This window comes from Taurulus bubalis (assembly GCF_910589615.1).
Source record: "Taurulus bubalis genome assembly, chromosome: 3".
NCBI lineage: Eukaryota > Metazoa > Chordata > Actinopteri > Perciformes > Cottidae > Taurulus > Taurulus bubalis.
In genome coordinates this window covers 5,553,247-5,580,861 of record NC_136591.1, presented here as the reverse complement: position 1 = coordinate 5,580,861, position 27,615 = coordinate 5,553,247, and the positions used below count along the sequence as shown (strand labels likewise).

At 42.0% G+C, this 27,615-nt stretch overlaps 2 protein-coding genes across 2 annotated transcripts in view; one reads left to right on the top strand and one right to left on the bottom strand.

Moving 5' to 3' along the window:
- Nucleotides 1-1,461: 1,461 nt before the first annotated feature.
- On the top strand, nucleotides 1,462-6,302 carry tnfsf12 (TNF superfamily member 12; the record flags this gene model as incomplete). Its single annotated transcript, XM_079214664.1, is given in 7 exon segments — nucleotides 1,462-1,480; nucleotides 1,483-1,712; nucleotides 3,076-3,157; nucleotides 4,919-4,975; nucleotides 5,125-5,148; nucleotides 5,256-5,383; nucleotides 6,027-6,302. Coding segments are annotated over 7 exon segments (816 nt in total).
- A 5,055-nt stretch (nucleotides 6,303-11,357) lies between these two features.
- Nucleotides 11,358-27,615, bottom strand: part of chd3 (chromodomain helicase DNA binding protein 3) — a 44,891-nt gene continuing 28,633 nt past the window's right edge. Inside the window, exons 37-40 of the mRNA XM_079215265.1 lie at nucleotides 26,793-26,988; nucleotides 24,411-24,574; nucleotides 23,969-24,095; nucleotides 11,358-13,453 (exon numbers count right to left, since the gene is read on the bottom strand). Of these exons, the coding sequence (XP_079071391.1) occupies nucleotides 13,350-13,453; nucleotides 23,969-24,095; nucleotides 24,411-24,574; nucleotides 26,793-26,988 (591 nt within the window). The 3' untranslated portion in view covers nucleotides 11,358-13,349. The remainder of the gene's footprint in view (nucleotides 13,454-23,968; nucleotides 24,096-24,410; nucleotides 24,575-26,792; nucleotides 26,989-27,615) is intronic.

Sequence of the window (27,615 nt, the reverse complement as noted above, 5' to 3'; positions counted from 1 at the left end):
GGGTTGAAAATAAAGATGGTCATAGTTGGGTGGATTCCATTATTGGATTCTCTAGGTGTTTTCACGTGACCAACAAAAAGTGGCCACAAAAAAGTAACTTGCTGTTCCAGAAATCCTGATACTTAAAAAAATGGCTAAAGCCATATTATATTTAGCCGAGAACCTGCATGACAAATGTATTTCACCCTTCCTGTTGTCACCCATTCTTGCAAACCAAGTGTTCTACTGTAAGCTTGTTTGACTGCTCTGTCCAGTTGACACTAAAGAATAAAACTGCAGACTGCAAGTTAAATAACAGTGTCGCTTCTCTTTTATTTATTTTTTATTTTTTTATTTATTTTATTATTAACGTTATTTAAATGTAAATTCAAAATGATTCACATTTGGAAAAATAACGACTTCAATTATAATATTTAAATGTATAGTTTGAGCTTTAAAAAAAAGGCTTGTAAAAAGGTGAAACCAGTGTGTAATGGCACTTGGCCTATAGGGCGCCTACTAACACCTCCTGATCTTTAATCCCAATAAAATGTCCAAATGAGAAATGAAATTAAAAGTAATCTCAAAGACACTCAGTGTACACACATACATTGTAAAATAAAATACACACACACACACAGTGAAATATAATAAAACATATGCATCTGCGCACATACCTCAACAAAATGAGCTTAGACATGAAGAAATTAAAATTGTGCGAAGCCCAGATGGAAGAAAAGTGCAACATAAAAATGTTTGATAGAATTTCTTCTATATTTTAGATGAATACATTGTCTATTGGGATCAATATCAGTCGTTGGCTCGGACATGTAGGTGCACTGGATGTCCAGCCTCATCGCCACCACCACCACCACCTATACACTACCGCCCCCGTGTGGTTACAAACGGAACTGTTACACGCGTGACTGGCACATATTTCCAAGGCATGCAAGTTGATGATAGTGACTCGAGCAGCGGAGGAAGCCCCGCTGCGCCTCTTTTCTTACGCTCACCTCGTTGGCTTTTTACAGCGGATGCACGCTGGCATCACATCATCAGAGCTTCGCCAGGAGGCGCGCGGAAAGTTCACCTCCAAGTCATTACGCGCGCGCGCGTGTGTGTGTGTATTCCCGCTCATGTGTGCTCCGTCGTTCTGTCTAATAGAGTGACCCCCCAGCGCGCTGTTTAAAGGGAAGACAAGAGAGCTGAGTCAACGAATCACAAGGCGAAGGATGCAACAGTTGATGTGCGCGAGGAGCAGCTTTCTTGTATTTGGAGGCACGCGGAGGATGGTGGCTTTGATCTGTGTGGAGCAAAGATCGGATGTTTTGTCGCTTTAAACCTCATCTGTCAGATAAACCCGAGAATTAAACAAAGGTCTGCCCGTTCACACCGCAGTGGCTGTTAGTTGCAGGCTGTCCCACGCGCGCGTCTTTTTCACCGAAATGGACATTTGGACACAAACGCATTTGGATGGACTTCATGCTCGGCTGGAATGAAGTTTAAGTGGGGATATCGGATGTTCTGCGGCGGTGAGTAGCAGTGCAGTCTGCACCAACATGCATCGGATTCTGCAGAGGAGGCGAGTGCGCAAGCTGCGGGTCGTCTGGGCTTCTCTGGCCCTGGTGGCTCTGTCTTTGGCCGCGTGCAGCGCGCTGTTTACGGCGTGGACTTGGCGACAGACGCGGGACCTGTCCCAGTCCTTTAAGATCCTGCAGGACCGTATGGAGCAGGTCTGTATCCTATACTCAAACACCCCACAAATTGCATGCATATTTGTCCCAACACTAATATTTACACGGCTTGCAATTATTGCAGACCTTCAAATGTTTGTTATGTAACTTTTTTTTTTTTTTTTGTGCGGCTGCGGTTACGGGAATCTTCGCGTGGGGCATATGGCAAAAAAATCCAATTCCACACTTCATCCCCTCCTCTTCCTCCCCCCCTTTGCACGTACTCTGTTCTGCTGCACCATTTCTCTGCTTGGTACTTTTATTGCTTACCAATAAGTGCAGGCAGGTTGTGTGGAGTTGCAGCTTATTTTTAGTGGCTAACCCGTCCGCCATGTTTAATTACTCTGGTGCCAGTTGTGTTCCACTTTTATCTCAATTTACTGGAAAGCCTCAACTATTTGGCACGAGAGCACTTCATACCCAACTGCCTGCGCAGAGGCTTGAGGCATGAAAGAAGCCGATGACAAAGTGTGGCAAGTGTAAAGCGTTTGCAACGTGCATGGCCACTCCTCGTGCACAGGGCAGGATTAACCAGAGCACAAATCAGTCCCAAATTGCAGTGCAATCTCAATGCATAGTGCAGTTTTCATACTTTTTGCACTTGCAGCAAGTGTTAGACTCCAGCAGGACGTTGCATCACAAGGCAAATGAATTCCTCTAAAAGGAGCCGATGGAAACTCTTCTGGTTTCAAGTTCACAGTATTTACAAAACCAGGTTGCACTGGATTTGAGATCAGGAGGACAGGTTGGCCGTGTATCATGTTGACAGACCTGCACACACACACACACACACACACACACACACACACACACACACACATAGACCCCAAAATTGGACACGTGGAGTGTTGATGCTGGAGCCTTTCCCAAGGGGCCCCATTCTGTCCATTTGACCATGAGCCAACTCACTGATGAGAGCCAGTGAGTGAACGTCTGGAGAGCGAAGAGCAACTCACTGCCTCCATTTCCACAGTAGCAGTAAATTTAGACTTTCTCTGAGCCGCCGTTTCTCTTTCTTCATATATGCCTTCATCGGTCATTCAGTGGGCCCCGAGCCAAGGCTTGAAAACCTTGCTGGCTTGACAAAAAAAAAGAAGCTAATTTCTTTCTCAGAAACGGGAGTAAAGATGTGAGGAATGCAAAGCACTAAAAACATGCATTAGGTGTCGCAACCGGTCTCTGAGGAAGTGGTAGACCTATTCTAAAGCGAGCGTGGCAGCAGGGATACTGGAAAAGACGAGCCTGTTTATGTGGCTGGCTGGAGGAGGCCGTCTGTGGCTGCGTGGGATCTGTGCCAGACAAAAGTCATAATAAACTTATTGGACGTTTGTTAATAGTGCACTTTTTCTCTCTCTTTCAACAGGTCAATACACAGAGGAAGGCCATTGTTCAGCTCATTCTGGAGAAGAGAGAGCTGCTGGTGGGACAAAGAGTGAAGAGAGACGGTATTGCACATCTAAAGTCCTCCACAGCAGCATTTTTCTGTTTTTTTTTTAAAACTTCAACATCACCAACATATAAGAAGTTTTGGGCTTTTTAGGCGCCTCAAATCACCACAGACACAATACCTACCAACTGCGCTCTGTTGTTTTTGTTGGGGGGTAGAACATTTAACACAAACGCTGGCCAGTCTTGGCCCACATGCCACTTTGGTCAGGTCTCGTGGGCCACAGGCACAGCCCGCTGCTAAAAGTTGACACAGGAAAAAGTAGGCAGCTGGATGCCTGTTTCAGAAATTACAGGTCTGACCAGAACGGCCTCGAAGCCCAGAAAACCAGCTGGCGCGAGAGCGGGGCCTTGTTGCACGCTTTTGGGCAATGAAATAGATTTTTTTTTCTTTTCTTTTCCCTCCCCCGTGCACACGACAGACACAGCTATGATTTGTTGTGAAAGCGGTGATATTTGATGACCTATCATTGCAGTATTTATAGCCTCCGCTTGCGTCACCATCACGGGATCGCTCGATTGTTCACATTCTGTTCGAGAGTGAACCTTCAAGACGCTTGCTTTTTGTGTGTGGATTTCAGTCGAGGGATCATTGTCCAAATTTGACAAAAAGATTCGTTTAGAGAGCGGCGTGCTTCGCCAAAATATCTATATTATCGATACCTGTGCTGATATTTGCCTTTTTTTCTTAAGCGAATGATATCTAACATTGTCTTCCAAAACGCATTAAATGGTGTTCAGAAATTCATGGCTCATTGATGGGAATAAAAAAAAGCCCAAACAGCTTTTTCCAGTTTGTGGAAAGTTGACCACCGCAGAGCAGCGTTTCAGCAAGACACTGCTGTAATGTTCTCTCCTGATGATTGACAGCCCGAGTCAGGAAACGTGGGCCAGCCGGAGGGCTTTACGCTCGCCCATAGCAAATCCTAAATCTACAGGGTCACCCACCTGTGAGTTATTTTAGCAGGGACTTAATATTCCTGTGTGATGACGGGGGGCCCCGGTGTTTGGCTGCTCCGTCTCCAAACATAAAGTATGTATTTCTCAGTGCATATGTACAGTATGTGAATTGTATCTGTGTCTGAAATCGCTCCCCGTAGGCCGGACTGCAAAGCTAAAATAAACCTTTAGTGAGTAACAAGAGCAGGCATTCTGCAGCTCTTGCCTTTTTAGTGTTGTGTTTTATTTATTGTATTTATCCGAGCAGGGGCCGGAGCTGTTGCTTCACTCTGTTCTTAATCAACTCTATTGGGTCACAGAGCAGCCAAAGACCTTTTTGACTCTGTTTTTCCGGCACTTCATTTCTCTTATTTAGTGTTCTAAGCTTTGTCTCTCAGGCTACATTTAGTGCTTTCACTTTTCCGCTGTCTATCTTGTCCTCGCCTCCCCCCGCACCCCCCAAACACAAAGCTCCACATCCTCCTTCACCCCATCTCTCTTCTTTCTCTTTATTTTCTAGATGACTGCAACCAGCTGGCACTAAGATTAGCCCCCACAGGCAAAAAAAAATAAAAAAGAGGCACACGCTTTTGACCGAAAATAACAGTTTGAGGAAATATATTGAGGCATGTGACAGGAAATCCTTTGCCCATCTGCTAACCGCGTTTAAAAAAAAAAAAGCGCCATGTTGAATCTAAATGGCTGCAAATTAACATACCGTGTTATTAGACAGATACAGATGGTAATGGTTGTTTTATCAAAAAACCCACAGAAGTATTTTCTCTGCCATTCATTTTCTGTCTCTCCTTGCCTTCCGAAAGGGGGGGCGCTGCGAGGGAGGAATGGAAATGGAAAGAAAGCGGCGTCTCATTTTGAGAGTAAGTGGCTTGGCAGATCCCTTATAGCCGTCTCGTGTAGCATCTGCTGAAGTGGTTTCAATCATATACCCCTATACGATTGCACTCATAAAATCTTAATTGACTTTCCCTTTTCTCTCTCTTTCAATGTCTCTTTTACTTTCCACCAGTAACCAAAGTCTCCTCTCAGCAAGGTAAGTCATAAAAATGAGGGATGGAAGCTAATCTGTGATATTTCTGTCTGTGAGATGATTAACCGTGTGTGTGTGTGTGTGTGTGTGTGTGTGTGTGTGTGTGTCAGTGGGAGAGGGTGGCGTGATTAAGGGTTGGGAGGAGAGGACGTTGAATATGAGTAAAGCGGTGAGGTACAACAAGGAACAAGGCACCTTCACCGTGGAGAAAGCGGGCGTCTACTTCCTGTTTTGCCAGGTGAGGTTGCGCTGGGAGTTGTAGTTTATCAACAATCCCTGTGCCAACATTGCTCTAGTTTGGCTGAGATGAGACTATTTTCTCAAATGTAAAGACATTTATTTATTCATCCTTATGTGATCGGTAGCAAAACAGTATTGAACAGTTCAAACAAGTGTCGCTGAAATGTCTTTTAAAAGTAACATGCGGTTTACATTTTTCTTTTAAATCATTTCTAAATGGAAAAAAATTTAGTTTGCTATTGAATTTGTCTTCCTTACTTCCTGAGGTGAAGTGGTTGAGCAGAGTCTTGGGATGCAACAACACTTCTACCTTTTCTGACCTCGTGAAAAAAAAAAAGAGCCTTTATTTTTGGACAAACATCAGTCATCGTGTACTGGTACACTTCATGTATTTTGGAGAGTCGGATATCAGGTTTCGGTTTAATCTCGTGTAGCCAGGCCTCGGTCTTGTCAAGTTGACAGAGGTCTGGAGAAAATCTCAACAAAAGAAGAAAGAAAGAAAGAATTACGATAGCGAGGCCTTGGATACCCTGAGGCGGTCTGGTTAGTTTTCATCCGAATAGCTGAGAAGAAAACAAAGTTCTCCTCGTGGTGTCTGCTAACCTCCCTCGATGGGATGATCACCCTCTCCGTCTCCTCAGGTGTTGTTCAACGAGCAGCAGTCTCAGTATGTGAAGCTGGACGTGGTGACGAGTGGCCAGAGGCCTCAGAAGCTGCAGTGCATGGAGGGCTACGGGACGACCCCCTCCGCCGGGCCGCACCCGTTCCACTTCCTGAAGCCCTGCCAGGTGTCCGGTCTCCTGCGACTGGACAAAGGCACGGAGCTGCAGGCCATCACGGGCTCGTCCTTCAGACTCCACACTCTGGGCAATCCCTCAGCCTCGCCTCACATCTTCAGCATCTTTAAAGTCAACTGACGAACATCCGAGAACAACAAAATGAACTGCTTTTTTGTTTATTTTGTATTTTTGTTGTACGGAGGAGATTCTTCGTGGGCATGACAGCACGTCACACAGCCTCTTCCTAAAAAAAAAGAAACGTTGATTTGACAGACGACCCTGACATTCGTGGAAGTTGTTGTGGAATTTCATTTTTTCTCGCGGTGCCGTTTTTGGAAAGCAAAGGCACAGACTTTTGGATTAAAGCCAAGAACCCAAAGTGGGGAAAAAAATGCCTGGATGAATGTCTGCCTAGAGAACAGATGTGGTGGAAGCTGTGCTGCAGATAAAGGGCTTCATATGTTCATCTTAGCGTTTCGCATCATGTAGTAAAATGTGCTTACACTCTCTTTATAAGACTGACAGTAAAGCTGTGCATGCACCTTCCACTTTTATATCATCGGTGCCTCAAGAAGCTGAGAGCACGTCTGCAAGCGTCAGATCTCGACACTATAAACAGCCGACGTGAGTCGTCAATGATTATTTTACACAATGTGTGTGTGTGAAATCGGATGAATCGAGCAGTTCTTGTTTATACTGATATTATCATCTTTACAATGCAATGTGTGTCTGAGTGTGAAGTCTTTTCTTTCAACACTTTCTATGTGCTTCACACTCATTTGACTTTTTGACATTTGAAATAACATGAATGTGAATTTGTGCTCCTTTCTAAAGGTCAAATTTGATTGTAAGGTATTTTTACGTGTAGTATTATTGGCTTGACTTTTGGAGAGTACCTGCACGTTTCAGTAAGCAAAGCATGCAGGTTTAAATATAGCGGTGTCTCCTTTCTGCCTTTATCTGTTCGATGGCACAATAAACATCACCTCCAAGACATAGTTAAGTTACTATAAGTCATTCAATGGCATTGGAAAAGTTCTCATGAGTCCAAATCTATAGTGTAAATAAAAGTTGATATTAAATACTACACAGATTTTGTATTGAAAAATAAACATTGTTTGGTATATTCTGTCAGAAAAAGACTGGGTGTTAAGAATAATGTTAATATAGACCAATAATGTCCCGTCTTATGAGCATGGAGGCTGTCCTCTTCATGCTCATACATGCTTTAGCTTATTAGCATGAAACACAAAGTACAGCTGAGGCTGCTGGGAATGTTACTGGTTGTTCAGGTATTAGACCGAAATCCAAATTATTGGCCAAATAAAAAATATATATTTCTCATGTTTTTTGCCCTTCGAAGACTCAAATTGAATACATTTCTTAAAGTTTTTAGTAAAAACATTGTCTTGACCAATGCATAGCTCTGAAATAACACAGAGAAGATCAAACATGCACCCATAGGTTTGGGAAATGACTATTTATCTGGGTTATAAGCATCTTGATGACCTTGCAGACAATTCATTTAGGAAGATGGACCAAATTAAATCCAATATTCATCAAATAAAGCGTCTGATGTTTGCTCTGAGAGCTTTCTCGGACACGTTGTAGGACTGTCACTTCTTTATTTTTGAAATGAAATTCCTTCCATTCTCTCATATGCCGCTGCTTTCTGTAATATTCGCCGCTACAATACAAACAGTGTGTATTTCTAGCAGTGGGTTCAGCTCTCCCACTCTTGTTTATAAGTAGTTTTTGTGGACGGACCGCATTGGTTCCTCCTCAGCACTTTACTGCTGCGAACGTACGTAGTGTTTTTAATTGGAGCCAAACATTCACGTTTTCAAATGGAAGAATGTCAGATTTTGAAATGTAGATGTTATATCCTGTGTGATTTCCTCATTGTTTTACTCTTCTTCCATTTTGTGTCTCTCTCACCACCACCACACCCCCGTGCACCTCACATTTCCCTGTCAGCAACGATCAGACACATACACACACGCACAAACACACACCCCAGCAGCCATCTAAATTTTCACTTCCTGAATCTGAACCTGAACCACATTGCTGAAGGTCTTTGAGAAAAAACATGCACACACACACACACACACACACACACACGCAAACACACAGAGACACAGTCTTACACACTTCACTGCCCCATTCCTATTTTTTTCGAAATGTCAAAGTTTATTATCACGGAAAATCTTGTGAAGTCTTGTGAAGAAGTTTTCTGTAAAATTATGATTTATGCAATGCCTGGGCGATTTTTTTTCTTCATGTTGAATAAACTTTTTTGTTGTTGTTTTGAAAAAGTTCTTTCAAATTTGTTTCGTGAAAAAGTCGAGAAAAACAGCCTCCAAAAATGTGAGCAATGAGTTGTCAAAATGTTATAAAATGGAATAAATTGGATGGGATTTACAATAAATGTAAAGCTGATTTGAAGCGTATTGATATGTTGTATTAACAAATGGTCAACGTGTAATGGGAAAGAAGTTTAGCAACTAGGTTTAGCAACTATCTTTGGAAAAATACGTTAAAAATAGTACCAGACATACTGCAAAACTTCATCAAATTGATCAGACGGCCAACTTGTTATCAGTTACGTCAAAACAGAGTACACAGTGTAAAACAGTGTAATTCCTGGGTGGGGTAACCTTTTTAGCTTGTGACCCCCTCATCACAGGCCATGCTGTTTGTCTGGGTGTGAGTTGTGAGCAGTTCAACAATAAAATGTATTTTTCCATCACAGATCGTTGCATTTGCAAGGACTTTTAGAGGCTCTAAAGAGCTGAAGGTAACCAATAGAGAAGCAACTCTTATAGAGAAAAGTAATAAAAAGATATAGTGACCCCTCAGACTTATCTGGGGGTGGTTGGACTCCCAGTTTAGGAATCATAACAAACGTAAATCATAAATATAACATAGTTTGGTTTAATTATATTTTCAACGATATCATTTAAGTACCTTCTGAAAGTGAAGCACTGACTATAAGTTCCTCAACATAAAAACGTCATCCCTGAACCATAAATGTCTGAATGTACAGTCCAGAGAGCATTCACAGGAGACGGCCAATATATTATCTCTAATGAACCTGTCAGTGTGCGCTGAATGGGAGTTGTACTGATCTCCAGACTATCCCACGATGGTCAATGGACTTGCGTTCATACGGCGCCTTCCAAGCGCTTTACATGAAGAACATACATGCTCTGATGACAGAGGCGTTCATGCAAGGTGTCAACCTGCCCGTCAGGATCTTAATCTAAACGCTCATTCACACACACTCACCCCGACGACACGGCCTTTGGGAGCAATTTGGGTCTCAGTATCTTGCCCCAAAACACACTTGGCCGGGGTTCAAACCACCGCTCCACTGATTAGTGGACGACTTGCTCTACTTCCTGAGCCACAGCCGCCCCAAAAAGGCGCCTCTGGGAACCATGAAGCTGAGATAACAGTAAATAGTGAGCCGTGAACTGAGCAGGGTGACTCTTTACTTTTAGTTATCATGAATCACGAACCATTTGCTACTCAATGTTGTTGTTATGTGTGTGTGTGTGTGTGTGTGTGTGTGTGTGTGTGTGTGTGTGTGTGTGTGTGTGTGTGTGTGTGTGTGTGTGTGTGTGTGTGTGGGAGACAGAAGAAAGTGTGATAAGGCCTGTGAGGAGACACTGAACCACCACATCACTCTCACAGCCGCCCACACCGACATCTTCTTGCAGCAGCATCTACGCACACACCAACTGACGGCGAGTATTGGTCCCTGAAGACGACCGTTTGCTAAATTAGAGGTGAAGTTTGTTTTGCCTTGATTTATCAACCAAAAGATAAATGAGAGTACTTTTCTTTTTTTCTTTATGAATGTTCCATTTTTCAGTCTGTGTATTCACACTCGGGGATGTGAATTAGCTCGATGTTAAGTTAATAACCTGACAAACCTTTCACATTAAGTTGAAATATTCCCAGGAAATGGGACAGAGAACATTTTAATTTATCATTTCTGGACCAAAGTGGAGCCTTAAGTGTTGTTGAGGCCTTTCCAATCTGCATTTACACGAGTAAAGTCTACACTAAACTGTCATGGAATCAAGCAGCACAGAGATTAGATATTGCTGTACATGCCAAGTCAATTATCTAAGAAAAGATATGCTACTGTGCGACTATATTCAGCGGAGAAGAGTACTACAATTACACAAATACAAGTACTCTTACTTTGAAGACATTTTACTTTAGTAAAAGTTACTGACTAAATGATGTAACTTAAAACATTGCTGGGCATTTGCAGCTGTGGATACAACTGTTCATCACTCACTGTTGCATGCAGTATAATTTCAATCTACTTCCTCATAACATGGCTTCTTGAACTTTGACCTTCTTGCCCACATCCTGCTAATTTTGGCATTCTGCATTTGACATCCTATATATTGGGACATACTAAATCATTTCCTGGCATGCTAAATAGTATGGTAGTATGGGTGTAGGAACGCACAGTAATAATTAGGGTGTCCCATGTCCCAATGCATACTGCATGCAACGGTACGTACATTGCAGCTGCAGTAAGTAGTAAAAGTAAAAAGAAAAAGTATGCGTTCTGGAACGCAGCTTCATCTTCTTGTATCCGTCACTTGGGTTTTGCCACCGCCCCTTTAAGAGACTTGCAGAGACTATAAACTCCAATGGGTGGAGTGAACATGAACACAGATTATGATGAATTCTGTCACTTACTTCTGTAAATTAACTTTGTGTGAGACCTTTCTGTTTGAGCAACACTCTCGCGAGATCTGGCAACATCCTGGCTCACTAATTGTCTGTGTAAATAAATGTTGTCTAACTTTAAATGGTTTCTCCGCAGGGCTCCTCCTCCTCCTCCTCCACCACCGCCACCACCACCGTCTGGACTCTAGGGGGGATTCTGCTGGCGCAGATGTCAGCATCACTACCCCATTGCTTAACCTAATTCAGGATGGAGTCCAATCACCAAAGACTTTGCACAATTCATTTGTAGGCAATTGTATTAGATCCTGTAATAAATTATGTTTCTCCGTAACTAGTCTCTCCTGATTGAACTAGCTTTACCATCCCTTGAGCCAAAAGCTAGCACCACCACTACTACTGGTAACATGTATGACAATGTGTGTGAAATACAAATGTGAAATACACCATCTCAAAATATGACCCACACACACACAGTGCTTTTTATCATTTCATTCAGTTTTATTACAAACAAAAAAAGAAAGAAAGAAAAAAAAGATGCATCATCATCGACATGTTTCACTGGCACTCATCGTTTCATCGACACCACCACATACAGTGACACAAGATACCTAGAAATCAACACAAAATCTGGAGAGGAGACAAAGTAAAAGTGGAAAAAAAGAACTAAGTGCTTTTAACATTTTAGTTCAGGGGTTGCAAAAACGATTGTATGAAACATAATTTGTAAAATGGACTATTTCCTGGGAAGATCAGCGTAAAATGTCCATGAGATAAATTAACTCCTACAGTAACTATCATTTTTATTTTATTGTTAACGTAAAGCAGACTCTGACTAGGATTTACAGGTTGACATCAGGTTCTTAATTCAGTTTGATGATTTTACATTTGTTCAGCTATGTTTAAGGCGTTTTTCAATGATGCGGTATATAAAATGGATTTCCAGCCTTCGATTTTCCAGATAATAACTGTATTTTTACTGGGGTAAGATAGTATACATTTTCTTTCTGCCTATAGAAGCATTTAGGGTTACATATGGCCTATTTTCTATATATGTATATGTCATTTGCAAGCCCCAAATCTAAAACGTAAGCAAGAAAAACACGTTTTCTTGTAATATATCTACCTCTGAAGTTAGCTCAACTTCTTCGTTTGTGTTCTCTTGTAATTATAGGACAAACATGGCAGAGTGGTGCGTTTGTGTGTCACACTTACTGTATGGTTTTTCAGTTTTCGTTACAAAAAAATGTCTCATTTGGTAGAAGCTCTTTCTCAAATAGCAACAGCGAGAACAACGGCAACATCGACGACGACAATGCTCATAATCGCGAGAGTAAAAACACAAGAGAACACGAATGAGCTGTTTAAATATGCAAAGTATATCACAGGGTTTTGTAGAAAGAAATAGAAACTTGGGGCGGGAAAAAAATGGATCGAGAGAGAGGAAGGGAGGAGAGGGAAGGAAGGAAGGGGTCATCAAGAGGAGTGTTCAAGGTGATGGATGGGTTTTAATAACACTGACTTTCTTATGAAAAAGGTAATAAACATTCATATGAGGTTTCTGAAAAATAGCATCATAACCTCCAAAATACCTCAAAGCTCTTTACATAAACTAGAACCTGGGAAGCGGGGTGGGATGGCGGCAAATAAGTAATGTGGTCGAACAAGTCCTGAATTGAATTATCATATCTGCGCTTGTTTTTATCTGAACATGTACCATTGGAAAAAAAACAACCTGGAGCTGCTCAGACTGAGAAGGTTCAGCCTCTTCTGGGAGAATTAGAAACAGTATTAAAACGACTGTAGGCACAGCTTTACGCCATTAGTTTTTTTACCACGAGACAGCATTATTGTGATTAGCGCATGCTTCAGGGGATGGAGTGCGGCGGAAGAAATTATTTTACTTTTACATGCAGCTTCCTGTCGAGAGGAGGAGGAGGGTTACATGGTTTATTGTGAGATCTAAAAGGATTCTAGGATTGAGGTGGGTTGAGCGTTGTGTGTGCGTGTGTGTGTGTGTGTGTGTGTATGTATGTGTGTGTGTGTGCGGGTGAGGTTAGAAGCATCCCAAGAGGAGGAGGCCTGTGTGAGAGGCTCACTTATGAGGAGTATAATGGTTTGAGGCAGACAAGAAAAGGTCACAAGAAGTTATGAAACAATATGGACCGTATGCACTGTAGGTGTGTGTGCATGAGTGTGTTTATGCACTGTATGTGTGTGTGTGATTGTAGTTTTTAGAGGTGTACCAGTCTGCAAAGTTTCAGAAGACTTGTGTGTGTGTGTGTGTGTGTGTATGTGTGTGTGTGTGTGTGTATTAAGTACAATCACAAGCGGGTCAATGAGTGCACCCTTAGTCAATTAATGAACTAGTTTTAATACTGGATGTGTAGTTCAATGTTCTGAACAGCGTTTACCACGATATCTTTGCAACAGATGGTTTTCAGTGTGTGTGTGTGTGTGTGTGTGTGTAGTCTAGTCGTCGATACAGATGACCTCTCCGCTGCGCTGCTCCCGCCGGTTGACGAACAGCTCTGCTTCCCGCTCCTTCTTCACAGACATGGGAGGCCCGTTCAACACTGCAGGGGGAGAGAGAGGGAGTCTGAGTTCAGTTCAGTCAGTTCAACATGCAACGTGTCTTCGTCCTCGCTGTTTTCTCTCGCACACTGGAAACGGAAGAACTCTTGCTCACACAAATGCAAATACACGGAACTGCTTTTGAACATCCTTTGGGCTCAGCCTTCTGAACAAAAATGACATGTAACATCAGACCCGATTCAGTATGTGGGACATCTTTTGGATATCTATGGATAGATCTACGGATTTATGTATACAGTAGATTCAATATGAAGAGGACTCTTTTGCATTATTGTAAGAGTCCAATAGATTTGACATCTGGATGTACTACTACTACTACTACTACTACTAGCTTATGTTTTGTGGATGTTTCTTAGGAGCATGTTTCCAAATAATCCAAAGAGTCATTGTTTCACATGTTATGCACAGTTGTAAAGTTGCTGCAGTACATTAAGTATTTCTAACACCAATACCAGACAATAGCGTGATTACAGTAAATCAGACCATGACCGAGAGGTTAAAAGTGCTCATCCTTCTGATTCTTATTTTTTGGTCAACTTTGGGTATTCATGCGTTTACTTTATATATTAAGAAAAATGGGACTGAAAATGAAAAGAAAAAGATTAAACTACAACTTGTAGCACAAACACAACAATGTATTCTTACTGCATTCTCTCTGTCACGGAAAAGGATAAAGGAGAAAATTAACTTCTTTTAAAAATCTGTATATATATATATATATATATATATATATATATATATATATATATATACATATATATGTATATATATATATATATGTATATATATATATATACATATATATATATGTATATATATATATATATATATATATATATATATATATATATATATATTCGGTTTTCCACTGACAATTGATTTTATTGTACTTGAGGTCATCAAAACTTTTTTGCCAGGGAGCTGACAAGAGGGACGAGAAAAAAATGATGTCCTCTTTTGTGACATAAAGCCAAGAAGAAGAAATATATCTCTGGTGCTGAAATGGGAACCTGCCAATCATATCAGTCTTGTGTATCTATAATAATTCAACCAAGATGTCGTAATGAAACTGCATCCAGCCTCGCTTATAATACTTTGATCATCTTTATAATGAGCAAACTTGCATAATACAGTTAATCAATATGTCTCATTACATATACAGTATCATGTTTACAATAATGATAAAACCCAGAATGCATAACTGTTAACCTGCAGAAAGTGAGGCCTGCAATGAGTGACACACACACACACACACACACACACACACACACACACACACACACACACACACAGACAGGCACATGAGGTCACAGACACACAAACGCACAAGCATGGAAATTCATTTCTCTCTACACGACTGCACAGCTGGCCAGCAAAGGGATCTGTGGCTCCCACATTTGTGCGCTATCATGAATCTGCTCGGGGAGTGGAACGGCGAGTTTAGCGCTCCTTTCAAAACAAAGCCAGGAATAGACCAACAGCGCACTTCTCTCATTCGCGCCACGGGGAAAGATAAATTGTCATGACACCCCCGTGCAGATCAAAGCTGCGATAAGGAGTGCATTGAGCTGAGGACGTTTGGGAGGGGGGGGCTTGAGGGGGAAAGGGGTCTAACTATGTGTGTGTCTCTAGAGCCAGAGGTGGGGACCACTTGTGGGGAAACTTGTGGCATTTTGCCAGTGGAGGCCAATGAAGGGGAAGAGAAAGAAGAGAGACGGAGTCAGTGAGCGTGTGTGTGTGTGTGTGTGTGTGTGTGTGTGTGGGTGTGTGTGTGTGTGTGTGTGTGTGTGTGTGTGTGTGTGTGTGTGTGCGGACAAAATCTGATAAGAAGCAAAACAAATCGAGGTGAAGACTGGGTGAAAGAGCACGAGGAATTACAGGAGTAGAGAGAGAGAGAGAATACAAATCAGAGGCAGAAGACATAGACGTGGAAGAGAGAGGGATGATGAGATGGAAACAAATAAATGGCTGAGTGCTCAGGAAGGGGAAAGGATGAGAAAATATGAGATGAGAGTCCGTCCGATGCGTCGCCATGGTCAATAAAACAGCAAGGTGCAGTGCAGAAAGGCAAAAGATGTGATGACATACTTTGTCCACTAGAGAGCGCTTATAGGTACATTTTTCAACTGCAACATGTCCCGCTCGTATACATTTAGATCACAAATGTTCCAAAAAACGAATGAAAAGGATCCTTTAAAAAAGATGTACATTTAATAAAAAAAAACTCAAGTTGTCTTTCCGAAATGTCGTCGTTTCATCGTTTTATTCTATTCGTCATATGTGTGTCATAATTAGCTTATGCATTCTGGAGTTATGGCCATAAATGTGTTTTCTGAGGGTCACGGTGACCTTTAACCACCAAATTACAATCAATTTGAGTCCAGGTGGAGAGTTGGTGGGAAACTTGAAGAAACTCCCTCCAGACATTCCTGAGATAACGAGTTCACGAAACGGACGGACGACAAACAAAAAAGAAAAAAATCAATAAGTCAATATATTTTTCTACGATTTTTCAGATGTTTAATGAAATCAAACCCGCCGTTTGATACTAGTTATTTTTTTTGTAATAGCCATCCACTGTTTTCACTTTCCAGTTACCGTGTAGTTTCCATTGTTAATGGCGAAGTCCACCACAGATTCAAATCTTTCTCTTCAATTTTTGAGAGCGCACAAATTTAGATTATTGGCAGATTTCTTCATTGAAGCAAATTAGTTTGTTTGCTCTGTAAACGGGTTCGTAGCGGCTCAAGAAGTGTTGGATGTAGTATTTAATCCCCACCAGTAACCGGGGGGGCAGCGTCCTCTTCAGATTATAATTTTGAATATCAATAGCGGTATTAGCCTAAAATTCCCCGCTCATATACATTTAGATCCTAAATGTTCGGAAAAACGAATAAAAAAAATATATGATGTAAAAAAAACTATATACACCGCCACCGCAGTTGTCTTTTCGATTAGATTACAACTTTAAATATCAATAGCGGTAATAGCCTTAACAAAAATCCTGAATGATTTGGGCTCGACATAAAAGGCATACAAGGTAAAGAAGCCGTGAAGTTAAACCGGAAGCCACTGTTCACTAATAACGAGACACGATGACACCAGATAACAGAATCCCTCTGCGGAGCCAAATTCACAAAACTTCACATGCATCCAGCCAGACTCCTCCATCTCTTCCTTCACACAAACCCCGCCGCTTCACAGTAGCAGCACACATTGTTTAACACAAGAATGAATTAGGTTGGCAGTGATATTTGCAGTTACAGTAAAAAATATGATGAATCCAACAGCCCCACACCTGGACATTATTAAGGAATTCCTAAAACGTATTCTTCTACTACCCCTGAAACTCGGGGACTTCACTGGATGGAGCATCTCAAGTCCAGAAAGACAATAAAAACATTCCTGGCCGTCATGTCTCTTCCTGTAGGTCCTGCTACGATCTGCTAGACGTGAACGCTGCCATCTTGGCAGGAGACGCAGAGTTCCTGCTCGCCGAAAAGCTTTGTGCGAGTGTATCTTTGCCAGGAGCCTTTTCATCAGGGACAACCTGTCAAGTGGTCATGAACCAAAAAACGGAAACTTGAAAAAAGATTAGCATAAATCCATGTGTTGCAAGAAGTGGTCAAACAAGGATTTTACTGCAAAAAATAAATAAATACTTTGCATGCATGTCTATGAAATTGAAAACCATCAAGAAATTGAAAACCATCAAGTATTGAATCTTGGTCAGATTCTTAGTCTTGGTAACTTGTTCACTGATCAGGTATTTATTGATTAATGAATGTATTATTTCTTAAGCACTTGAGGGCAGCGCACCATTGACATATTACCTTGTGGGGTTGATATTCAGCAGACAAGGAGCAACATTGTCATTATTTTAGCATTGTGTTTCTGACGCTGAGTGCACATTCTCTCCTTTTAGCTCTGTTTTGGTCTCCACCAACTCCTTTAGCTGCTAAATGCTCCACTATGTTCACCAGCTAGTCGCTAACTTTGTCCGTCTGTGTCTTTGAGGATGGACAGGTAGGATACAGTGCATTTATAGAGTTTTTTCACACAAATAAAACAAAAACAGCTGCCTGCAGCTGGTTAACGATGTGGATGAGACCGGTGAGACTGAACCCGAAACAGTAAAATTACAGCGTGTCAAAACCGAAACAATGAGCTGAAAGATGATGAAACGGGCTGTAAAGCGCGTTGGAGTGATAATTCTCGGTGGGTTTCACCCACAACACGCTCATTTTCACACAACATATGGAATTTGGATCCCTTGTACACATATTATTATATTAATTCAATTAATTAATTAATATTAATTCAGTTATAATTCTTCTAATTTAGGCCCCGATCACACAAGACACGTCACTACAGATGCAGCTTCTTCAAACACGACGTGGCATAGAGCGCAACCTAATTTGACAAAAAAAAAATGTATTCAAGCCGACAAATTATATAGTTACAGTTACTTTGAATTATATAGCTCTTCACAATTAAAACTCCTGATATTAAGCTGTCGTCTACATTTGTCATCGTCCAAATGTTCCAAATACATCTACCGACATCAAAACAGGAAGTCAGGGGTAAAGTAGTGCAGCCTTCCTCTCGCTTGATTTGATTCCGGACTGGGCCAAGTGTGACATTGACGAGCAATGAAAAGTGGAGAATATTTCCACTTTTTTAATCTAAAACTTCTTTTAAAAAAAAGACAGGAGTGCGAGCCAGGCACAGCATCCCATTGGAAAAAAATTGGTTTAGCTGGTGACGTGTCTCGGTGTGAACGGGTCCTTAGACATCTTCAAATTCTTGTATGTCCAAATGCACTTTAGTAGCACTTAAATGACACTTACTTATAGCACTTTGTAGTTTCACTTTCTTGAAGAAATTGTACTTTCTTGATTCTTGTTGTTCTGAGTTTGTACTCATGGTTAAATGCACTTTTTTTTTTTTTCCATTGTACGTCGCTTTGGATAAAAGTGTTAGCTAAATGAAAAGTCATGTAATGTTGTATGGTTGCATTTGTGTTCGGATAAAAGTATAATATTTTGTGAAAAACATTGTTATATGTTCAAACGATACCTAGTTATGATTAAAAAGAAGCTACCATGCACACAAACACAAAAAGCCCATTCACACATGCACAGCATTCCTCAACCTTCACACAAACAGTACAGCTTTCATTGCAGGCCGCACCACTGCAACACCTCTCTGGTCTTTATGTCCTTTCAGCATAAAGGGAAATACCACTCAATTTTAGCTTAAACATACTCATACGCCGTAGAAATATTTGGACTGCGAAGCGTATCGTTTGCCTCTCGTCCTTCCAGAAGCGAGGCCGAGGAGTTTTCCCTGCTCTTTATAGTCTGGGATGTCACACGGAGCTGGAATAACGATGACACAGTCCAGAGTGTTTTATTTTCTCGGGGATCAGGGGACATTTTCCAGCGTGGAATCCATCACACTGTCACAATAAAGAAGCTTGAGGAACCAAAATGTCTCCTCGCGCTTCAAAGTGAGTCTCCCTTTTTCTACCGATGACAGATTACAGTCTTCAGCTTCGGGAAGAGCAGCTCGTAAATACATATTTTGTATTTTTTTTGCAGCAGCAGCAGCAGCAATGAGGCTTGTTATATTGTGATAAGTGGAGTGATATTCCCCTTTAAGTGACCCTCCAACAAAAAAAGGTGCAATAGTAAATATGCTTTTTAATACAGTACATTTCTCAGAGCAACGTTGCTACTGACTGTTGGACAAAGGCAACGTCTAAGTTTTTTATATCGACGGTTCTTGCTTCTACGCTTGGTTGGACTCAGGAATGCGAGAGCAAAAGAGTCCGTGGGAAGTGTTTTGTACTTAGAAAACTCTCTTACTCCCTTCTTTTTTATTTCTTTCCTTTTTATTCTGATAGATAATGTATCTAATCTAAAATGAGAGTTCATCCCTTTCTATTTTGAGTTAGAATTTCACCTGCCGGCACTCGGCAGATAAATTAAGTTCTTTGCAGGTTTTCAGGTTGTGTGTGAGGTCCACAGTGTATTTAGCTGTATATATATATATATATATATATATATATATATATATATATATATATATATATGTAAATATATACATATATATTTATGTGTGTATGCGTGATACTGAGAAAGAGAGACGGAGGAATCGAGGGCTGTGGAGGAATGAGGGAGTACAGGGTCAGAGCGAGGAGACGGGCTTGTTCAGTCAGCCAGCGGATGAAGAATTGATCCGGGGGGAAATCTTTTTCGGCGCGGAGGGAGAAACAGAAAAAGAAAAGGTCTCGAGAAATCTGTCTGAGGAGTTTTAGAAAAAGAAAAGAAATTCCTTATTTGTTCTGCATTTTTCTCCATTTCAGCCTTCATATCTGCATTCCTGAAAACCTGTGATTGCATTAACATACTGTCTTTTTTTCTTCTTTCCACCCTAAAGTCCAGACATCTTTCCACTCAAAGTCAGATTGTTGAGCTTTCTTTTCAGCAGCGCCATTTTCCCTTTACTCGAGCATTTGTTTGTTCCAGACAGGTCATCTCTCCTTTTTCTGCCTCTCTGCTTCACCCCCCCATACATCATTAGTCCTTGATGTCAGAGCCAGCTTTTCACCTCTCCCTTCTCATTTTGGCCCTCTCTCTCCCTCGCGTTCTGCAGTTGATTGCTTGTTTCCTTTCAAGTGCCGCCATGTCTTTTCACTTTTCATGTCCTCTCCTTTTTGCCTCCCGTCTTTATTCAATCTCTAACCAGTGAGCTTTACTTCTCCCTTTCTATTCCTCACATTCCAGCAGTGTCAAAGTGCTCTGTCCTTGGGTCCTTTTTTTGAACTTCTTCCCCAGGCATTCATCTCTCCTTTTCAGCTTTCACTGTCCCTTCTTCAGTCTCCATTTTTGTTACATTCCTGGACGTTTTCTTTATCCAAATGTCCTTTCATCCTCCCTTCATGGTTTCTTTGGTCGGCCGTTGCGCGGCAGGTTCTCCACCGTGTTGCTGAGACGGTACTTGACTATGATGCTGTGAACCGTGGACTTGGGCATTCTCAGCTCCTGCCCGATGGCCCCCTCGGACTTGCCGTCCTTCCAAAGGTCCACCACTCGCTGCCGCTGCACCACATCGTGCTCCTTGGTCTTCTGGCAAGCAGCGTTTGGCCCTCCGGCAGCTCCCCAAGCAGCTCCCCCGGTGGCCCCAGCAGCGGCGGCGGCTTCTGTGGGGGCAGACAAGCGGCAGACTGTAGTGGAGACTCGGAGAGGGGAGCAGGATAATGTCACACTTTACTGGTCCCCGAAGGGAATTCTCTTTTAGTTTGCCTGCCTCCCTTCCATGCAGGGAGGTCAGAGTTCAGGAGGGGGGGGTGGGGGGGGCGCTACTGGAGCCGGCGGAGTGTCAGTGTCCCGCTCAAGGACACTTCAGCTGGACGGGTGCTTGCAGACATGGGGGCTTGAACCAGCGGGCTCCACTTGCAGGGCAATCTGCCTAATTTCTACGCCCGTGTCTAGAATGTGGGACTCCTTTTAGTGCAGATGAGTCGCTTCCTCATGGCAGTACTGATGGCTGAAACAGGTTTTCCAAAAATGCAATTCAAGATATTGTGCAAATGCTGAGATATTGCCATGCGTGAGACAGCACATAACAATCCTTCATTGGAGCATTTGGTGTATCATTACATTTGTCAGTTTACAGAGTGCAGCTAAAGTAGTAGATGTGGAGTTAAAAAGTGCCACGGCAGACATGCATATTTCTGGATATGTTTTGTGTACTCAAGTGAGGGAGCTTCTCTCAGGAGAGGGCTATTAATGGAGGGAAGCTAGAAGGTCACGAAATCAGAGAATTTTGTTGTTTTAACGTCCATTTCTGCGGCTCACTTTCTTTCCTGAGTCTAAAAAGGTCAGCAACCAGCGCGACCCCAATCAAGACCATAAATGTGGCCTCATTTGCTGCATGCTTGTGTCCTGCCAGAGTCCAGATTGTTCCGACGGCACTGGGCTCGGCTCAGCAGCTCGCTCCCCGCAAGCAGAAACCCACGAAACAACACAACTCACGCGCGACTATTTCTGAACAGCCGGCGCTGGGCTCCGCCCTCCGCCGGTTCACAAGTCACAACACGGCGTTTACACAACCAAACTCCTTCTGCGGTTTCTGTCCCTCTCAAAATACCTTGGTACAAAGTCCGAATGTTTTCTTGGCATGGCCAGGCACAGAGCATAATGACATTTTCAGAGATAGGCCCTGGCTCGCTAAAATGCAATGCCTTTGACAGATGTCTCGGTCTACAATTACATAAATCAAGATGCACTGAGTGAGCGGCAGGCGCAGCATGGAGAGAGCTGGGTGTTGTGGATTTTTTTTTTAGGTCAAAGCTATTGGGGAATATCAAGTTTGACCAGTTATCTCTGCCACATCGCTGCTATCTAAACATCTCCGAACACGAACACACATGCAGAGGGGAAGACTGCGTCTGGTGAGCACATGCTGTTACCAAAACCAATTAGAAAAAGAAAATAAATCCACAAAATACCAGAGGCGAGGAGAATTGGACGAGCGGCCACAACAGATTCTTGCTTTTTATGATTTGAATTCTGAAGCTTTTTTAAATCAATAACTAATGAGAGACACAATACGACTTGACAAAAGAAAAATAAACATGTTGGAAAAAGAAAACACTCCCCAGACAGGTTAGACAGCACTCATTGTGCTTTCTTGTTGCACAATGTGTCGTTACTGCTGAGTTTTGAGGTTTGGACATGTTAAAAGATGAAAATGCCATAATATAGCAGTGCAGCACGCTCGTGTTTGATTTTGGTAATGTCTATTTCAGGTGTCTGTCTGGCAGCCACATCAGAAACTCTGCTACAGACGTGTTTTTCCAACATAGACTCCTTTCTGGATCTTTGCAGATTTCACAACTTAAGCTGCTCAGGGAGATAAAGTGTCTTCTCAAAGTGCTTTAAACAGAGCTGCTTTAGAAGCCATCAGGTAGTTATTTTCCCCACATATTAAAGGATTACATTGAAATTCAAGAGTTGAATAACATTGTACTTGATCACAGAACTATTGCGCACAGAAGTTTTCCTCACAAACCACATTCCCAGAGTCAGTCATTTTTTATTCTCCTCACTGAATGTTTTTCCACTACAACATAACCATATAAAGATGAAATTCCTCAGATGATATCTTTAAATAGAAGCAACATTTTGGACTGGTTTTGCCCATCATCAGTGCAAGTTGCCAAGTAATCAAGTCCAGATCTCTCAGAGTGCTCCTCTGTCAGGGTGTCTGTCGTGGAGCTGACGAGCACACGGAGGCTACAGAAACAACTGTGATTAGTGAACTTGGGCTGCTCGTGCTTTCTCATACAGATTTATGATGCTGCAAGAGATTGTTGATGGTGAAATAAAAAAAACAAATAAAAACATCCTTTCAGTGATGTTAAACAAGAAATATGTACAAACAAGGAGGTTTCAGCAAGGAAGCTGAAATCAATCATCTCTGTAATAAAGTGAACTTAAAGGAGCATGACAGAGATTTAGTTTTTCCCTTCCACAAATTGTGAGACTTGCAAGAAATGCATTTAAAAAAATCAAAGCAGCACAGGCTGAGATATTCCCGTCTCCAAAACACTGGATCCTACACTTAACATAATGCAACACAGTCTTTCGTTAGACACTCCTCACCTGCGTCTGTCTATATATGCCTCCAGTTTCTAATGCAGGCCTTCTGTTATAAACTAGTAACCTTCAAGCCCGAGCAGAGAGTACCCTGATGACATCACAACGACGTCATCTAGGTTATTTTCCCCTCCAGAGCCACAGAAGACATCACAGTTTTCACAGGCTGACAAGTAAACGTAACTCCCTGTGTAAAACTGAGTGAGCGTGCCACCTTAAACACATTTACTTTTAACATTAGGATTTCCTGCTTGAGCTCGCAAAGTCATTTTCTGTCCAAAATCTCGCCATAATTATCTTCCATCACAAAAAAAGACGACAGAATATTCAAAAGAATCCTTCACCCATGCAATGAAGCATGAATCAGACTTAAACAGCTTGTTTGCCAACTGTCAAACAGATCAAACAAACTGGTATGCTTGATTAAATTACCTTGGATACTATAATTCTAGATGCCTTAATACCTTCTGATGTTTTTTTTAAATCACCAACTACAACACATCCATCTCTCTCTCTCTTTCTCACCCACATATTCACACACAGAGCAGCTGCACAGGGAGGTGAGCTCTTAACTGACCCGTTAAGCAGTTGCAAAGTAAGATTCAACATTTTTCCCGCACATTGATTGAGATCTCAAAAGCAGAAAAATACTCAATCATCATTAAAAACATATTGTACCTGTAATCCTGCCATTTATTTTTAAATCTTGAGATCCTCTCTGGGTGTCAGCAATGCTTGTCTGCACATGTTGCATTTATAATGATCCAACTTCTGACAAAGCCATTATTGATAGCAGCGAAGGATGTGAATGGAACTTCAAACACTGACCTGATATGAAGGATCCGGGCGACATGTGACCGTAGTTGGCACCTCCCATGAGCAGGGCGCTAGGGGGTGCGGGGGTGAATGGGGCTCCGTAGTTGTGAGGAGTGGCGTAGGGTCCTGAAGGTATGGGCTGCATAGAGGAAGTGAAGTTTTTTTTTGTGAATAAGATATTAATTATGAAATTAAAGGATATAACAACAAGATGAGTAAGACAAACCATGTTTAAGTTATGCAAGCTAACAAAAAAAAAATCTGCAGACTAAACGGTTGTGGAAAATCCACAGGTGGATGCCAAGATAATGGGCTCTGTGTTTTCATTGGCCGTCATCCATCTATTATTTTTCGACTGAATGCAGGCAGCTCGAGCAGGTTTCATCTTGTGACTGAGGTTGTGAGGGTTTTCTGTGAGTGTTTATGAGAGTGTGTTTAAAAGCAGGCTTCTGACCGGGGGGGCGTGCGTCTCGGTGCCCTTGCTCGCCAGTCGGCTGAGGATGCTCCTCTCGGACATTTGCAGGCGGGCGGCGATGGGCGTGACCCTGCACAGCGTGGCCGGTAGACGGGTCACGTCAGCCTTCATGTCACACAGCAGCTCCTCCAGCTGGTTCAACACTGCAACGACAGCCAAAAACATCAACGACCACGGCTCTACTTCCAATCCATAAATTCACACTTATGCTTCTACTTCCTGCTTCTTTTAAACCTCCTATTTATCATGCTTTAATATATTAGGATACGTTGTTGATTAATGCAGAAAAATGTCTTGGTTTTCAGTTACTTCAGTATCAACATTGGAAAGTGTCCAGGCTCACAACTAACTCAAGAAGCAGTTGAGGAGATTGCCTACCGCTGCACAGATTTTACATTTTTATTATTTCTCCCAATTTCTATAAAGGTCTCATCGTCACAGAGTTTGGTGGATTTCCATTTCCAAAATAGCCCATTTCTCCTTCTATTTTATCAAGAGGTTTCACTCTGTCATCACATCCCTGCATATAATTAATCACTGATTAGAGACCAGCAGAGTCGCTTTGCAATATGATAAATACATTTTCGTTACGTGCAGAAAGACAAACTACAACAGCAGTGCGCTGAGCATGTTCTCCTTTCGACAGAACAATATAAACATGGACAGACTTGCCAGTGAGGAAATGTTTGGAGCTATCACTTAACAGCGTGTAAGCTTATCTGCTCGGCTTTGCTGAAGTCCGCTTCAGGCAGAGTGATATGGTCTGTGCAGGAAGGAAGACTGATTGCACAACAGCGCTGTGAGATGTGTATCTCTTTTATTCTACGGCTGCAATTATCGGTTATCTGCCTGCCTGTCTCTGCCAAAATGTGTTTTTTTTGTTTGTTTTTTTTAATATGTTTATTGATCAAACCTCAGAAAAAAGTGATACAACTTGTGATTGTAGTTAACAGGGTTTGACAGGCTTTTTTTTTTTTTAAACCCACAAATTCAAAGGAAATGGCAGACAGAGGAAAATAAAACTACATAGTAAAATAAAACAAATTATACAAAATAATAGAATGAACAAAACAAAAACAACAAGCAAACAAATTAAAAGGGGAGGGGGGGGGGGGAGGCTGTTGGCAGAGGGCTGGCTATTTACATAAGAAAGGAAAGGGTCCCAGGTTTTATGAAATCTCTTCAGAGATCCTCTGACAGTATGTTTGATTTTTTCAAGGTGTAAAAATGACATTACCTCTTCATACCAGGAGTATGTGCTAGGCGGCTTTGGGTTCTTCCAATGTAGCAGTATCTGACGCTTGGCTATCAGAGCAGCAAATGCAATAACATCAGCCTGACGACTAGTAAACCTTCCCACAACAGGAGACACCAAAGTTTAGGGCAGGAGAAAAAAGTGTGTGTGTGATCTGCTGGAGATTGAGAGCACCTAACACAGAGTTCATCTGTTTCAGGAAACAGCTTTTTCAGCCTGGCCCTTGTGTAGTGAATTCTGAAGACAACCTTGAATTGGATGAGACGCATACGTGCACAAATACAAGTGGTATTAATTCTGAGCAAAACATCACTCCACCAGAATTCATCTAGTGTAACACCTAGTTCCTTCTCCCAAATATTCATCAGCCCTACAAGAGGAGGAATTTGAGATGAGAGAAGACCATGGATTGAAGAGATACTGTTTTGTGAATCTTGGGAGGACATGATGTCTTCTAACAAGGTTTTTTCAGGCAAAACAGGGAATGAAGTGAATTGTGTTTTGGCAAAATTGCGCAACTGAAAATATCTGAAAAGACCCAAATTAGAAATACCAAATGTTGTGGTTAGGTCAGTGAAGTTTCCGAAGGTCCCAACTACATAAAGGTCATTAAAAGAGACAAGGCCCATATTTTTCCAGTGTGCAAAGGTTTTGTCTATGCTTGACGGTAGAAACAGGTGATTATTGCATATGGGAGTAAGGGCAGAGGGGGATTTTAGCCCATAATGGTACCTGAACTGTTTCCAAATTTTTAGTGAGGAGAGAACAACAGGATTATTAGTGTATTGGGAGGGCCGCAGAGGAAGGGGTGCAAAGAGTAGTGCAGAGAGTGAGGTGGAAGTACAAGAGTTAGCTTCCAAGACACACCAGACAATATTTGGACGATGGCACCATTTTTTCAGCATTTGAATGTGAGCGGCCCAGTAATACAACAGCATATTGGGTAAGGCAAACCCCCTGCTACTTTGGGTCTTTCTAAATTTCTTTTCTGAATTCTTGGGATCTTGCCAGCCAAAATGTGTTTGTTTTTAATGAATTGTATTAGATAGACAAAAAAAAGAGCGCTTTTTAACTCAAATGATTGGCATCATGCCATCATCCCTAACCTTTGTGCAGGACAGCGTTGGCTGGCTTGTTGCCCGCCAGAGACTCCTTGCTGAGGTGCTGGTGTGACTCCGCGAGGCACTCCACCTCTGTAAAGCGTGCGTTGAGCGCCATGGCCGGGTGGCTGGGGTCCTGGGTCATGTTCAGGTAGGCGGCCCGTCGCAGCTGCTCCTCTATCACCAGCGCCTGCTCCAACAGCTGGAGGACAAGAGGTCAAATACTCAGGTCAATTGTTTTCTTTGTAGAAATTAACCAGTATCAGTCTTCCCTTGCCTTTTTCAGTTGTACTGCCTTTTCATTGTTTGGTCAGATTTAACGTATCTTTTCTTGAGTGTGTGTGTGCGTGTCTGTCCACGGCTAATCTTGCATACTGCTGCAGCAAACTGCATAATATTTTGGGTGCCCCCTGGAAGATCGGAGGCTGGTTGTACAGGGCCGCTAGTGATCACAAAGCTGAGTCACTCAGGCGCAGCTCTGCGGCCAGAAACACATTTATTCTGTGCCTTTTTATTGGACATCAACTTCACAAGACATCGGCATAGATTACAAATCTCTGTTGTGTGAGCTGTGTGAGAGAAACACGTCTGATACATTTACGTTCTAGACGTGGTCCGCTTGTCTGTTACGAGATGTATTAATGTATTTCCAGAGAGATTATTTTCAATGTAAAGGTTTTGCAACTGCAGGGTGAGTTTTTAACTCATAAATGTTGATTTACTCAAAGAAAACCCTTGTTTCATGTTTTCCTTCAAGACTTTACTAAAGTACACGTTCAGGCATATAATGAATACTCAACATGTTCTGACATTGTCCAAAGAAGAATGT